The 14,567-nt window shown below is 53.2% G+C and overlaps 1 protein-coding gene across 1 annotated transcript; it reads left to right on the top strand.

Moving 5' to 3' along the window:
• Window positions 1–2,254: 2,254 nt before the first annotated feature.
• MCM2 (minichromosome maintenance complex component 2) lies at window positions 2,255–14,171 on the top strand. Its single transcript, XM_032194490.1, has 16 exons — window positions 2,255–2,299; window positions 2,755–2,945; window positions 3,446–3,621; window positions 4,119–4,382; window positions 5,380–5,599; window positions 5,903–6,110; window positions 6,740–6,874; window positions 7,086–7,277; window positions 8,380–8,473; window positions 9,122–9,372; window positions 9,551–9,677; window positions 9,806–9,918; window positions 10,043–10,285; window positions 11,063–11,245; window positions 12,243–12,398; window positions 13,269–14,171. The coding sequence occupies exons 1-16, from the start codon at window positions 2,294–2,296 to the stop codon at window positions 13,377–13,379; spliced, it is 2,670 nt and encodes an 889-aa protein (XP_032050381.1). The 5' UTR covers window positions 2,255–2,293; the 3' UTR covers window positions 13,380–14,171.
• The last annotated feature ends 396 nt before the right edge of the window (window positions 14,172–14,567 follow it).

Genomic DNA, 14,567 nt, shown 5'->3' with positions numbered 1-14,567 from the left:
TTTATGCTGGTGTCATGCCACTGGAATGAGACCCGGAGCAGCCGGTCCTCAGCTTGCCCGTCTCACATTGTCGTTCGGGTTAATGATATGTTGCAGTATCTTGGCATGTTCTGTTTATGGATCCAAACTCGAAGGCTCAGCAGGCCACAACGTCTCTGAGTTACAGAAGGGACACCTCTATTCTAGGAGAGGTGGAGTGCTTCTGACTAAAAAGTGCCTTGGCAACAGAGCCAGGAGTAAAAGATGCGTCTTCTCACTTCTAGCCTCAGGCTCTAACTAATTGAAGGTGTTACCTCCCACATTACTGTGTCAGAAGGAAAGATTTTGCCTTCCAATCCACATGCTGTTTCCATCTGATTCACTCTGAGGCTATAGCCCAGCCCTCAGGACACCAAAAGCTGTCTCTCAAATAGAAGGCTGCTGGGTGCCACCCCAAGGACCATGACAGTTTAGATCCTGCCTTCCTCGCTGCCTCCTTGAGATGGAGATGGGCAATCCACACTTGTTTCCCTGCATTAAGGAGCTTTCAGCCCAAACACATGGGGTGCAAACAGCTCTGCTCTTCCCACCTCAGAGACTGCCCCATCTCCTCACGGCACGCTGAGAACCGCAGCTCTCTGACGTTTCCGCAGACCTGAGCATAAAGGTGGCAGGGTTCACTTGGTTGGTCCTTGCTGTGACACTCAGCGCTGCCAGGATGAAGCAAGACACAGGGTGTTATTTAACATGCCTTGGTATAACCCTGATGGCCCTGTCACTTGGTGCTTTACCTGCTACACTCTGTTGCCCTTTGGCACCAAAGCGACACCCAACTCACAGGTGTCAGAGACAGACGGTGCAGGCATAGTTTCCAAAACATCACCGCACCCTCGTATTGTCACCAAATCCCATTCTTTTCAGACATCTCTCTAAAATACGTTTCAGATTTCATTGGATCAGCTTCCTGGACAGGACATCCTAAACTGCTTTGCTGCTCAGCTGCTGACCGACTGCAGAGGCAGATGTGCTCGCATTGTTTCAGAGCTACCGATGCCCAGATTTTTTTTTTACTGATGCCCAGAAATTGCTAGGCCTGAATTTTCACCAGAGGGTTCCCGCTGGGCCGTACATCCCTGCCCAGCTGCTCCGAGCTCAGTCCCACAGCTCCCCCTGTGCTGCAAGCTGACAGTTTGCAAAATCCTCGCGGTGTGCTTTGCCGGGAGGTTGTTATTTGGCTGCATTCACCCCAGGGACTCACACAGGACACTGGGCAGCTGGCAGGGAGTAAGAGTACGCAGTCCCTAGCACAGCGTAAGGAGCCCTGTCCCTTGCTGCCTGATTTTAGCAGCGCTTTTAGCTGCCCAACCCCAGCTCCAGCACAGGACCGCTCACAGCTGGCACCAGCACTGGGGGGGGCTGTGGTCCTTTGGGAAGGACAGACAGAAAAGCTGTCAGGCTGTCCAGTGCCTGGAGGGACAGTGGCACCCTGTGGGGAGGCCGCTCACGGCTGCATCCCTTGGGCCTCGCCAGGCAGAGCCACTTCACCGGCCTTCAAGCTGCTGTCCTGTTCGGCTGCCCCAAGGCAGGGGCAATTGTGGGCTGACCGTCCTGAGCTGCCCCTCCTGCTCCTGCCGTGCTGCTTCTGCTTTGCTGCATGGGGCAGAATCGCCCCCCCAGCTCCTGGAAGAGGCCTTTGGGTCTGGGATTGCCAGGTCATTTGGGCTCCTGCTGGCTCCTGTCTTAGGGTTTCTGTCCCACATCGGAGCACAGGTACTAAACACTGGTTCGAAACCCTTCAGAGAAGATAACTCTCCAGAATCCAAACCACCTGCACTTGTGAAAAAGCCTGTGGCCGGGGCATTTTACCCCCTCGCATCCCTGCAGAGCAGCAGCCCGTGGCCACGCTGCGTCTCTCTGAGCTCCCCGTCCAGTTTCGGTGGGACAGGTGCCCCTCCTTGCTACAGGGAACCAGAGCCTGTGCTGAGTCACTGTTAGGACAGACAGACTCATACCAAAAAAAAACAAAAAGTCAAAAAAAAAACAAAAAAAAACACAAATCACTGGAACCAACCCCTGTAATTTCGTCACGAAGCTGAATAAGGACGACGCTGAGTCTGGGGGCGCAGGGGGGCTCCCTCTCTGTCCCAGTGCCCCCCAAACACGCCCCGCCCGCCCCCAGGAGGTGCCCTCATGCATATTCACAAGGAGTGGGCGTGGCCAGGCCCGGGGCTCATTCATTATTCATGAGGTTTCGCGCGCTTTTGCCGCCCACGTGGGCTTCTTGGCGCGGAACGCGGCGGGGCAGGAAGGAGCCATGGCGGTGAGCGGCCGGGGCCGGGCCGGGGGGGGCTCGGGGTGCCACAGCCCCCAGCCCCGATCCTCGATCCTCCCGGCCCGGTTACTGGCCTGCAGGGTCCGGGGATCGGGTTTTGGGAGTTGGCGGGGGGGTGGTCGCTGGGGGCACCCCGAGGTGCTCGGGGCAGGGGGTGGGGGCGAGCCCTTCTCTGCCGCCCTGGGGGTGCGTTCCCCCAAATTCCCGTGTATCCCCTTTAATATGTGCTAATTATTCCCATCCCCCCCCATCGGGAAGGGGGATCCACTGCCCACCAGCCCACCCGCTGCCCCCCTTTTGCCCTCCAACCCGCGTCGGGGAGGCTCCTGGGAGCCCCGAGCCCCCCTTTTTCCTGCCCCGGTGGCTGGGATGGGGGTGTCCCGGTGGCGAGGGGGTGTCCCCCGATCCCCCCAACCCTCACCACCCCTCTTGTCCCCTTGCAGGACTCCTCCGAGTCGCAGGCAGCGGCCACCAGCCCGGTGCGAAGCTCTCGGCGCGGCGATGCCTTCACCTCCAGCCCCGGCCGGGACCTGCCCCCCTTCGAGGATGAGTCCGAGGGGCTCCTGGGGACCGGGGGGCTCCCCGAGGAGGAGGAGGAAGAAGGGGAAGAGCTCATCGGGGAAGGGATGGAGAGGTAAGGGAGCCGGGGGGAGAGGGCTTCTGGGGGGGTGGGGATGAGGTTTTGCTCATTTTTGATGCAGCCAGCACCATGGGAGCTCGTGGCTGGGGTGGGTGCCTCTGCTGTGCTGGGGGGGGTTCAAAGAGCTGCTGACAGGGGAGAAGGAGTAGGACATTTTGTGGGGCAATTCCTGGAAGCAGAGAGCAAATTGGAAGCCAGGAGGAGCGTGCCATCATCATCCAGTGGGGAGCAACGTGGATCTGTCTGGATATGGGATGCACATCCAGCCTGGCTCCTTGCTCTTGCAGGCATAAATCTGAATGTTTTGTTGCTCAGCTAGGGCTGCCGGCAAGCTGGTGAACTTCACAGCACAAAGACTTGAATGCTGGCACTCATAACCCTGGTGCTGGAGCCCTTGGTACCGCAGGGCATCTCTCCATGTGTGCCCGCTCAGCAGTACCCAGCGAGGGGCTGGAGAAATGCTTTCTGCTGATCCGGGGCTGTGTCTGTGCTAGGGACTACCGCCCCATCCCGGAGCTGGACGTCTACGAAGCAGAGGGCCTGGCCTTGGATGATGAAGATGTGGAGGAGCTGACTGCCAGCCAGCGGGAGGCTGCCGAGAGGGTCATGAGGCAGCGAGACCGGGAGCTGGAGCAGGGCATGGGCCGCATGAGGAGGGGGTTGCTTTACGGTAGGTGGAGATGAGCTTTAGCAGCTGGGCTGCTGATCCCTGTGTGCTCAGCAGGCTGTAAGCTGGTCCTGGTGGGTGAACTGGTCGGTCACCCTCAGAATATACCACAGGGAGGACTCCAGAGCTCTGGTGTATTTGGGAGCTTTGTGAAATCTGAGGCTGTGAGGTTGGCTGGGCACCCCTGTGCACGATCCCTTTCACTTGGGTTCCCTAGTTGCTCATTTGATGTGTTCTCCTGGTTATATAGCTGCTGCTGAAACAAAGTCAGGATCCTGGGCCTGGATCAAGGGCTTGGGATTGTACCCAGTGTATGCTGTGAAGTTTGGGGTTGGTGTTCCCATAGAGACTTCCGCGGGCGGGCCTTTTGTGCACTTGCAGGTCCCAAGGTTTGTATCCCAAGTGCCAGCCTCTTTGCTTCCACAGCCTGTGTAGTCCGACCGCGACTAGTCCAAGCAGTGGGAATCCCAACCCTGACAATTTGTCTTCCTGACCCTTAGACAGCGACGATGAAGACGAAGACCGTCCTTCGCGCAAGAGGCGGCTGGCAGAACGGGCTGCCGATGGCATCGAGGAGGAGGATGAAGACATGATCGAGAGCATCGAGAATCTGGAGGACATGAAGGGGCACTCGGTGAGGGAGTGGGTTTCCATGGCGGCTCCCCGCCTTGAGATCTACCACCGCTTCAAGAACTTCTTGAAGACCCATGTGGACGACCACGGGCACAACGTCTTCAAGGAGAGGATCAGTGACATGTGCAAAGGTAGGGCTGGGGGATCACAGGCTCTCTGCTCTTTATGTGGGCTGTGGTACTTTGCAGTGATCCAGCCCCCAGGGGGTATTTTGCTCCCTGCCCTGTTTGTCTCAGACATCAAGTCAGCACTTTCAGAAACTGATGCTGATGGAGATAAATGAATAATGGAAACATCGTGACTGTCGTCTTTGATTCTGACTGACTAATTAGAAGGCCCCTGGCATCTGCTGTTCATTAATATTCATATCCTAGAAATGCTGGCAAGAAATATGTGGGGCAGCAGACAGTGGTCTGCAAGCTCGCGATGTGAAAGAGACAACAATGACTTGCTGTCTGCGCCGGCTTCTTTCTCACACTGGAGTCTGGATTGTCCAGCGGGGGGACACAAACAGAGCCTGTGACTTTGAAAATCACGTCAGTGTCGCAGCATTGTATTCTAACCAGTCACTGACAGAAGCAATCATTAGGGCTGTTACTGATAAATTTTAGAAGCAGAAATTGTCACATCTAGGAACAGCTTGTGTAGCTGCAATTCGTATTTCTTCACTACGTTGAGCCAGAAGCTTGATTACTGGATGTGGGTCACTGTTACGCAGCTAGCAAATAAGAGGTATTTGTCCTGTCCCTTCCCAGGAACATCAGAGGCAGAAGGGTTTTGCCAACTAGTCAGCGCAGTTGTTTCTCCTATTAACTTCTGTTTCTTGGAGGTCTGTGGGAGAGTTGTGTTGGGCTGAGGCTTACAAGTCTCAGGAGCACGGAGCCTGGGAAATACCTGTGCTGAACTGGAGAGGAACAATCGGCAGTTTAGTACTCATAGAGAACTTGGCAGAAAAAATGACTTAAAAAAAAATTTTCAAATTGTTGCCCTCCACACTTTTCAGGGGAGGTGCAGACATCTGTGAGGTGCAGCTTGCAGGAAACAAGCTTGTGTGTTGTGGCTGTCTTTTGAAAATTCCTTGAAGAGTGAGCAGGTTGAAAATAAATTCCATCCCTTCTTTTTCTTCAGAAAACAGAGAGAGCCTGGTGGTGAACTACGAAGATTTGGCTGCCCAGGAACATGTCCTTGCCTACTTTCTGCCTGAGGCCCCAGCAGAAATGCTGAAGATCTTTGATGAAGCAGCCAAGGAAGTGGTGTTGGCCATGTACCCCAAATACGATCGTATTGCTCAGGAGATCCACGTCCGGATCTCCCACCTCCCACTGGTGGAAGAGTTGCGGTCGCTCAGGTGAGCAGCAGAACCACCAGCAGCGGCTGTAGGCCCTGCAGAAGGCTTTGGGGTGCTCAGAGAACTAGTCTGCAAGCTAAAGTTCTGGATAAGTCCAACAGAATGACGAAGCTTCTAACACGAAAAAGTCAGATTAAGGATGAACTTCCAGTGTCCCCAAAAGCAAAACACAAACCTTGGGAGAAAGCTCCTACTGAGAGCTTTTTCTTAGGAGGCCTTTGACAGTTGTGCCTTGGAGCAAGAATGTGCTTGGGGGATGTTCTCTCGGTGCCCTGCAAGCATCCAGCATCTCTCTTTCCTCAGGCAACTGCACTTGAACCAGCTGATCCGGACCAGCGGAGTGGTGACGAGTTGCACAGGGGTCCTGCCTCAGCTCAGCATGGTCAAATACAACTGCATGAAGTGCAGCTTCATCCTGGGACCCTTCTTCCAGTCCCAGAACCAGGAGGTGAAGCCCGGATCCTGCCCAGAGTGTCAGTCTCTTGGCCCCTTTGAAATCAACATGGAAGAGGTAAGAGATGCGGGCATGGGGCTGTCTGCTGGTCCTGCCCTGGCTGGTGCCGTGCCTGTCCCTCCCCACCCTGCCTTGGATCTCACCCTCTGAAGGTGCTTGGTGCTGTGAGAGGGGCCTACTGCTATACCCAGGGGACTGTGAAGATAGATCTTCTCTATCTGAGATGTTAACCTGAATCTGCCTGATTTAGCAGTCAAAAGTCATTTTTCTTGCAGACACAAGCTGTCCAGCTCTCCTCCTTCCCAGTTTAGGTCAGTATTTCCAGAGCTACCAGCTAAGGAAATGAGGGGACTGTAGCAAAACCCATAGCTTCTGGCTCCTCTTCTTTGCTTTGATATTTTCAACTGTCAAGAATAGTGTCTTCCTCCCAGGAACTGCTCTGGGATGGACAAGCACCACAGAGGCTGAAGCCTAGTGGTCAGATGTGGGGGGAAAAAAGCTTTCCTGACACCATTGTTGTCTGTCACAGGCTAGAATTTCTCCTCACAACCTCCATCTTCCAATACTTCTCTACCTAAAATATAGTAAATCTTTTGAATGGACCTTTTAGTGAGGAGCCTTTGAAAAGCATTGGCAGCGCTGATGCTATCCAGACATGTTGAGTAACTTTAATTTTGTTGCTGCAGACGGTCTACCAGAACTATCAGCGCATCAAAATCCAGGAGAGCCCCGGCAAGGTAGCTGCTGGCAGGCTGCCCCGCTCCAAGGATGCCATCCTCCTTGCTGATCTGGTCGACAGCTGCAAGCCAGGGGATGAAATTGTGAGTATGTTGTTGAACTTGAGAATGGGGTGAGCACAGAACACTTCTAAATTCTCTGATAGGTACATCAATAATTGTGTCAGAGGGGATGCAGGGACAAATCATCCTCAGATATGTTTGGGCAGCTACTTTCAAGGCTGGTATCTTAAAACGGAAAAGGGGAACTGGTTTTTACCGTGCAGACACTGATACACCATCTCCTGGTTCTCAGGAGCTCACAGGGATCTACCACAACAACTACGATGGCTCCTTGAACACTGCCAACGGGTTCCCAGTGTTTGCGACTGTGATCCTGGCCAACCACATAACCAAGAAGGACAACAAGCTGGCTATCGGGGAGCTGACTGACGAGGACGTGAAAGTGCTTGTGGGTCTGTCCAAGGATGAGCAAATTGCAGAGAAGGTGGGTCTGCCTCAAACAGCCCTTCTTCTCCTGCTGAGAGCACCTGGATCGGCTGGATCAGAAAGTGAGGGAAGGTGTCAGCTGGCTAAATACTAGCTAGAAGAAGTTTTAGAAATCCCAGTTATAAATGCTTTTCTGGTCCTGTGTATCTCTCAGACACCTATTGATGAGCATGGCTTACAGGAGGGAAGAAGATATGACACTTTGCTTGTGGTTTTGGGGGTCAGATTTTCTGTTTGTACCCTTGTCTGAGCCTTCCACATCACAACAGGGCTGGAAGATGAGGGTGAGAGGCTCAGACACTGCTGGACTCTGATCATTATTTCCTCACACTTTGCTTTTAGGATATGGGGAGAGAAAGTATTCTGAGGGGCCAGTGCCTGCATATCCCTTAAGGAGGTGTTATTACTTAGCCAAGACCTCCGTCACAGCTTAGCTTTGCTTCTCTCTGCATGCTGAGGCCTGAATCATTACTCATAAGAAACAAGTTGCTGGGTTGGTGCATGTTCAGACTCACTTGAATCAGGTTTAAGTTCTCTAGTAAAGGGACTTCACTCTGTTCTCTTAGTCCTGTAGTTCTTATATTGATGGTGCAGCTCCTGGTGGGTAGAGCAGCTTCAGGACTGCTTTAAAATTAGTAGTGTCTAGCATCAGCCTATTATCAGAATAACCTTGAGAAAATAAGCCAGTTGTTCGTAGTATTTGACCATGATGACAATTTGTGTACGGCACAGCCCATCCAGTTACTGTCGTGTGCAGTAAATCTCAAACTGAGTCAAGGTCTCCAGCTTCATGGCAGCTGATAACAGCCCCTGTGGTGTGCGCAGTGGTGGCAGCTTCCAGCCCTGGACTATGAAATCTTCCATGTTCCAGCAGCTCTGTTTTTTGTTTTTTTTTTTTTTTTTTTGAGGCAATTTTAGGGGACTCTGGGTGGGTAGTTACCTTTGAAAAATCCTCCTCACCGTGGATAATAGAAGATTCTTTGAAGACAGCTGTATAGTAAGGGTGACCGCAGATCAACTCGTGATGGTTTTCATGCCACTTTCTGCCCAGACTGGGAAATGGCATTCCCTAGGCAGCTCTCTTCTGCTCTTCCTTTCAGATCTTTGCCAGCATTGCCCCGTCTATTTACGGGCACGAAGATATCAAGAGAGGTTTGGCTTTAGCTCTGTTCGGTGGAGAGCCCAAAAACCCAGGTGAGTGTCCCTTGTGTTCTGTTGCTTGGAGCTGCTTCACGCAGCTGGAAGCAAATGGAAATGGGTTTGTCCACACTGGTACAGGGAGAGTGGTTGGAGTTGTCCTTGTGTCTTGGTGAGAGACAGGGTAACAGGCTGAGGGGTATCTCTGACTGAAGTGGCTCTTTTTATCACAGTGAAAACTCTGGTGTGGGAGTAGAAATGCCTAGAGTAAAACCAGCTCCTGCTGCAAACCTGGGCAAGTTTTTATCCCTCCTTCTCTAGGAGGATGCACCTTTAAAAGTTTGATCTTTTGGTGTCCTGATTTGTTATCTCCATAGAAGAATGTGTTCAGCAGGCTTAGAAATGCTGCCTTACACTTGTATTTAGAAAGCTGCTGTTGCGGTGGAAAGGGAGAAGCTCTGCTTTGGATTCCCAACACTCAATGTTTGACCCTTCAGTACTTTAGTTCTTCTTGGAGCTCTAAACCATAACAAAACATGACAGCATCCAAAGCTGGTTGTCTTTTTTCCCTCAGCTTCCCTGTGAGGTGGTTTCCCTGTGTACACTTTGCCATCCCCTCAGCTTCGTGGTGGTCAGGGCAGGGTTGCTATCAGGCCACGCGCAGAGCACTCAGCTGCCTGTGTGTCTCTCCCATTGCTGTTTTAGGTGGCAAACACAAAGTCCGTGGTGACATCAACGTGCTCCTGTGCGGGGACCCCGGTACTGCGAAGTCACAGTTCCTAAAATACGTGGAGAAGGTGTCCAGCAGGGCCATCTTCACCACTGGCCAGGGTGCTTCTGCCGTGGGTCTCACAGCCTATGTCCAGAGGCATCCGGTCAGCAAGGAGTGGACTTTGGAAGCTGGAGCCCTCGTGCTGGCTGACAGAGGTGTCTGCCTGATCGATGAGTTTGACAAGGTGAGTCCTGGCTGTGCTGTGGAGGGCCTGGCTCTAACCTCTGTGGTGAGAAGACTATAACTCGGGGTGCAGTTTGCTGTCTGTTCAGAGCACCCCACACGAGCTAATTCTCCTTGGTGCGTCAGGCAGTGGTGCATTAGACTTTGGTTCACCTCACGTCATCCTTGCTTTCTTGTAGATGAATGACCAGGATAGGACCAGCATCCACGAAGCCATGGAACAGCAAAGCATTTCCATCTCCAAAGCAGGCATTGTCACATCCTTGCAAGCCCGCTGCACTGTTATAGCTGCTGCCAATCCCATAGGTAAGCGCTGAGAGACCACAGGCCCATTGCAGGCCTCCAGCATCAATCCTGTTGTCATGAGATCTGTGTTTGCCTCAAAGCTTCAGCCCTGAAGCCTGTGTTTGACTTGGTTTGTCTCTGTGCCCCAGGTGGTCGATACGACCCATCGCTGACCTTCTCAGAGAACGTAGACCTGACGGAGCCCATCATCTCTCGCTTTGATATCCTGTGCGTGGTGAGGGACACGGTGGACCCTGTGCAGGTACAAGCGGTGCAGTGAATCCGAGTTTGTGACAGTGCTGCTGGGATGCTCAGCTGCTGTTGCTCACAGAGTTTTGCTGCCTAGTGGGCATCCTCAGTTCTGTTCCTCCACTGTTTGCTTGCAGGATGAAATGCTGGCCCGGTTTGTTGTTGGCAGCCACATCAAGCACCACCCTGGAAGCAAGGAAGCAGTGAACGGGGACTCCAGTGAGGTTATTCTGCCCAACACATACGGGGTCGAACCCATTCCCCAGGAGATCCTGAGGAAATATATCGTGTATGCCAAGGAGAAGGTCCACCCCAAGCTTAACCAGATGGACCAGGACAAGGTGGCCCGGATGTACAGTGACCTCAGGAAAGAGTCTATGGTGAGAATACTGGGAAAAGGGGGAAGAAATATGCATCTAGATTGTAAATCAGCCTGTGGCTGCTCCAGCACATGTTGACACATTCTAGCTATTCGTGTCACCAGAGTCTGTGCCACTTTTTTGTGAGAGACAGGCACATGCTGCAGTGTCTGCTGAACAGACGATTCTTCATCTAAATGCAGAGGCTTGCCTGTGGGTGATCCATGGGCTGATGGGCTGGACACATGTACTAATTCCTGCCAGGGCAAAGTCCTCGTGTTGTGACTCAGTCTGGCAGGCCCACAGGAGATGTTTGTATTTGTTCAGCCCCATTTGCTCCTGGTACCTCACAAGGAGCTGTTCTGTTAGAAATATCCTCTTCTTGTCTGGGGGATCTTTCAGGCTCACTTCATCCTCTGCAAGTGCAAGTGGATTTTTTTGAGGTCAGAAGAGGATTATTGGACCTTGGGAAAACTTATGGGTTTTAGAATGGCCTTTTATTTCTCTTCCTGGCTTTTTGTTTCTCTTTGCTGGAGGTAGCTGGGGATTGGTGCTCCTGGAAGGCCACTAAACGCTGGCAACAAGGGACCCCATGAAGCATTCCCTGGCGCTGCTGAATCAAAATATTGACCACAGGCTCCTGCAGCACTCTGCAGCATGTGCCAGCAGGTGGCAGCGCCTCCTTAGCCTGAGACAGTCCTTGAAGGGCCAGGAGCAGCTCCTGCCCCAGAAGCCGCGTGTCTTGCCCCAGGTCTTTTACCCTTCAGTAAGGAGCTGCTCCTTCCTCCCCCTCCTCAGGCGACCGGCAGCATCCCCATCACGGTGCGGCACATCGAGTCCATGATCCGGATGGCCGAGGCTCACGCCCGCATGCACCTGCGGGATTACGTGGTGGAGGACGACGTCAACATGGCCATCAGGGTGATGCTGGAGAGCTTCATCGACACGCAGAAGTTCAGCGTCATGAGGAGCATGCGCAAGGTGGGCACCTGGGGGCTCGGCTGCAGCCCCCTCGGTGGTGCTGGCTGCAGGGAGAGGCTCCTTCAGGCCCTGCAGGGTCTGTCCTGCACAGGCAGGCATCGTGTCTGTGTGAAGGGTATCCTGAGTCTGGAGGCACTGCTGTGTGACTGCCCTTTGCCTGGTGGGGTGTGCAGGGGCTCTCTCAGGAGCGCTGTTTTATCAGGGCTGGGGACGAACACGAGTCCTGACCTGTGCCCTGAGCCCCTGTGCCCAAAGCACTGTTGTGTCTCCCCTCCTTTGGCACCTTCCCTCCTGTTTTGTCCCAACACTCCTGCTGCTACTGCTGCCAGGTGATCGAGTCAAGCAGGCAGGCAGTTTCTTCACATTTTTTTTTAGGTCTCTTCAGGGAACGTTTAACCCCATCGCAGCCCACACCGTGACTCGGTGCACAAGAGCCTGCCAGCACTTTTCTCTGCGTAGCAGGGCCTGGCTCTGAACAGCTCTTGGCTGGCTGCAGCCTGGCATCTGTCCAGAGTGCCTGCCCTCAGTCTGGGCGACTCGTGGCCTCTCTGTGTGGCTGCAGACAGCCAGCCGGGCACAAACGTCTGCTGGGCAGGCACGGGGTGGTCTGGGTTAAGAGAAGCAGCTCTACCCTTCCTCGAGGGCTGCTTCCCCCAGGGGCAGCACGCCTCTGCAGCCGTGTCCTCTCAGCCCCTGGGAGGCTCCCAGGCTGCTGCTGGGGTCCCTCTGGAGATTTTGGATGGGCGTCAGAGCAGCTGGTGGAAAAATACCTTGGCTGATACAGGGCTTTGTTGTAACTGCACGTGCAGGTGGCAGCCTGGCAAGGCTGAAATCCCTAAGGAGACTCTGAGGGTGCAGGTGACAGTGGTGTCATTTGGTTCCCCTTGTGCTTTGTGGGAGGAGGGGTTGGTTGGTGTCGGGCACGGGAGACCTGCAGTGCGGCACGCGATGCCTGACCCTCCTGGCTCACCTCCTCTCCTTTCCTCTCCTCTGTCAGACGTTCTCCCGCTACCTTTCGTTCAAGCGAGACAACAACGAGCTGCTGCTGTTCATCCTGAAGCAGCTGGTCGCAGAGCAGGTGATGTACCAGAGGAACCGCTATGGGGCCCAGCAAGACACCATAGAAGTCCCGGAGAAGGATCTAGTGGATAAGGTACGGGCTTATCCTAACAAGCCTTCTCTGGGGTTGGTTCTCAACCAGAGGTGCTGTCAGACAAGTAACTTCTTGAATCAATGTACCAGGAAAAAAAATGGTTTAAAATCAATTCAGCCCAGAATCAGGGTGGTCTCATCTGTCTCTAGTCTAGGAGTGCCGTGTTCTTCCTCCTCAGTTCTCATGCCCATCCCATAGATCTTTGGGGTTGGAGTGGTAAATCCTGCAGTATGGCTGGTGCTTTGCAGGTGAATGAGGACACAAATTCCCTGGTGCCCACATTTGAGGAAGCACTGAGTAGAAAAATCTGCTTGTATGAATTTTGCCAATCCCTCCTGAGGTTCACTGTCCTCCTCCTTGATGTGTCCCCACCCCGGTGCCAGGGCTGTGCTCCTGACTGTGCTTTTCTGTGCAATGCACTGACCTTGCTTGGCACTAAAGCAGTACTCGATTCCTGGGTTGATGTTTTTCTGGTCCTTGTGTTAAACAAAGAGAGTAACTGCTCCTCCCAGAGCCACCAGTTTGTTGCTGAGAGATATCCTACAAGACTGCCTCCCACTGAGTGAGGACTGGGAAGTTTGGGATAACAGCTGTGTATAATAGTCATGTTCTACCTCTAGTGGAAGTAAAAGGACGAGCTGAGAGCAGGCAGATGCTGAGCCAGCATCCTCTCTTCGCTCAGCTCTGCCAATACGCCTTCCTCCTGACCTGCAGTCTCCCCTTCTACTGCAGTTCTGGTTCCCGCTGAGCAGAGCAGAGATTGCTGACTGTCAAATTTTGTGAGGACTCTGCTGTGGAAAACCACGTGGTGCTTTTTATTTATTTATTTTTGAATAAACATTTACCTCTTCCCCTGCTCTGTCCTTCCAGGCCCGGCAGATCAACATCCACAACCTCTCCACCTTCTACGACAGCGAGGTGTTCAAGATGAACAGGTTCAGCCGGGACGTGAAGCGAAAGCTGATCCTCCAGCAGTTCTGAGTCTGGCACTGGTGCCCTCCGTGTGCTCCTGCAGGACGAAACCCCTGTGCTGCTGCCCCCCTGGGCACGCTGCAGACATCAGCAGCCAGAGAGACTTAGCTCCACGTTCTCTTGCTTGCTTTGTGCCTTATGGATTAAGGAACTGCTGAGCTGCCGAAGCCCTTGTAAATAGTGCAGAGTTAAGTAGTTAAATGCCCAGCCAAGTCCGTTTAGCAACTTCGTTCGCTGTTCCGCCTTGTAGATGAGACCAACAGCGAGAGAATTGCTGCCCACATAGCCGGCGTGTTTGCTGTTTGTTTGTCCCTAGTTGTTAATGGGCTCATCTGCAGGAGGGACGAACGGGAGCATTTGAAAGACATTTGTCTGCCTTGCCCACGTCCCTTGGATTTCAAGCACCCTCGGGGATTCTCTTTTCCCAGCTCTGGCGACTGTGCAGCCTGCTGGGTGATAATTGAGACTGCTTTCAGCTCTCCACGAACCAGTCAGCCTCTCAGCTCCAGACCTTTGTGCCTGACACTTGACATTTCCCCAGGTGCCCACGTGGGCTGACCTCGTGCTTGGGTTGTGCAAGGGAAGGGGAAGACACAGAGGAAGATCTGAAATAAAACATAACCTGTTCTCGTGTTAGGGGTGACCTGAAGGGGAATTGCCTTCCCAGCATGCTGGGGCAGCATCCAGAAGCCTGAGGGAAGGGGCATCCCCTGCCTCACAGGGTGTGAGCTCTGTACCACTGTCAGCAGATGCAAATTTACAGCTGGATCCAAGCGCTGGCACCTGAACCGAGCAGCATCTCACACCCATTTGCTGGAGGTGTTCCGGGAGGGCGGGATGGGCTGAGTATCCACATGCAATTTTCTTGCTGTGTGCAGTTTTAATAAATTTTTTATCAATACCTTTTGTGTTTCCTCATTTTATTTATTTATTTATTTATTTTTGAAACTCCTGCAGCCACACAGGGAAAGGAAGAGCACAACAACTGCCCACCCTGAGGCTGCATCAGCTGCTCAGCAGTTTGCTGCTGCGTTCGGGGCTGGGTACAAATGCATCCTCTGTTTGCTCCTCAAGTTAGTGGGAGCTGCCTGTGCGAAGAGAGGGAGAGAAGTCCTGCTGGGGCTGGTCTCAGCTATTGCACATCCTCGTGGAGAGATACCAGGATGCGGTTGTCCACAGCACAGTCACATGAATGCT

This window comes from Aythya fuligula, chromosome 10 (assembly GCF_009819795.1).
Source record: "Aythya fuligula isolate bAytFul2 chromosome 10, bAytFul2.pri, whole genome shotgun sequence".
Lineage (NCBI taxonomy): Eukaryota > Metazoa > Chordata > Aves > Anseriformes > Anatidae > Aythya > Aythya fuligula.
This window is presented reverse-complemented; position numbering and strand designations above follow the sequence as displayed.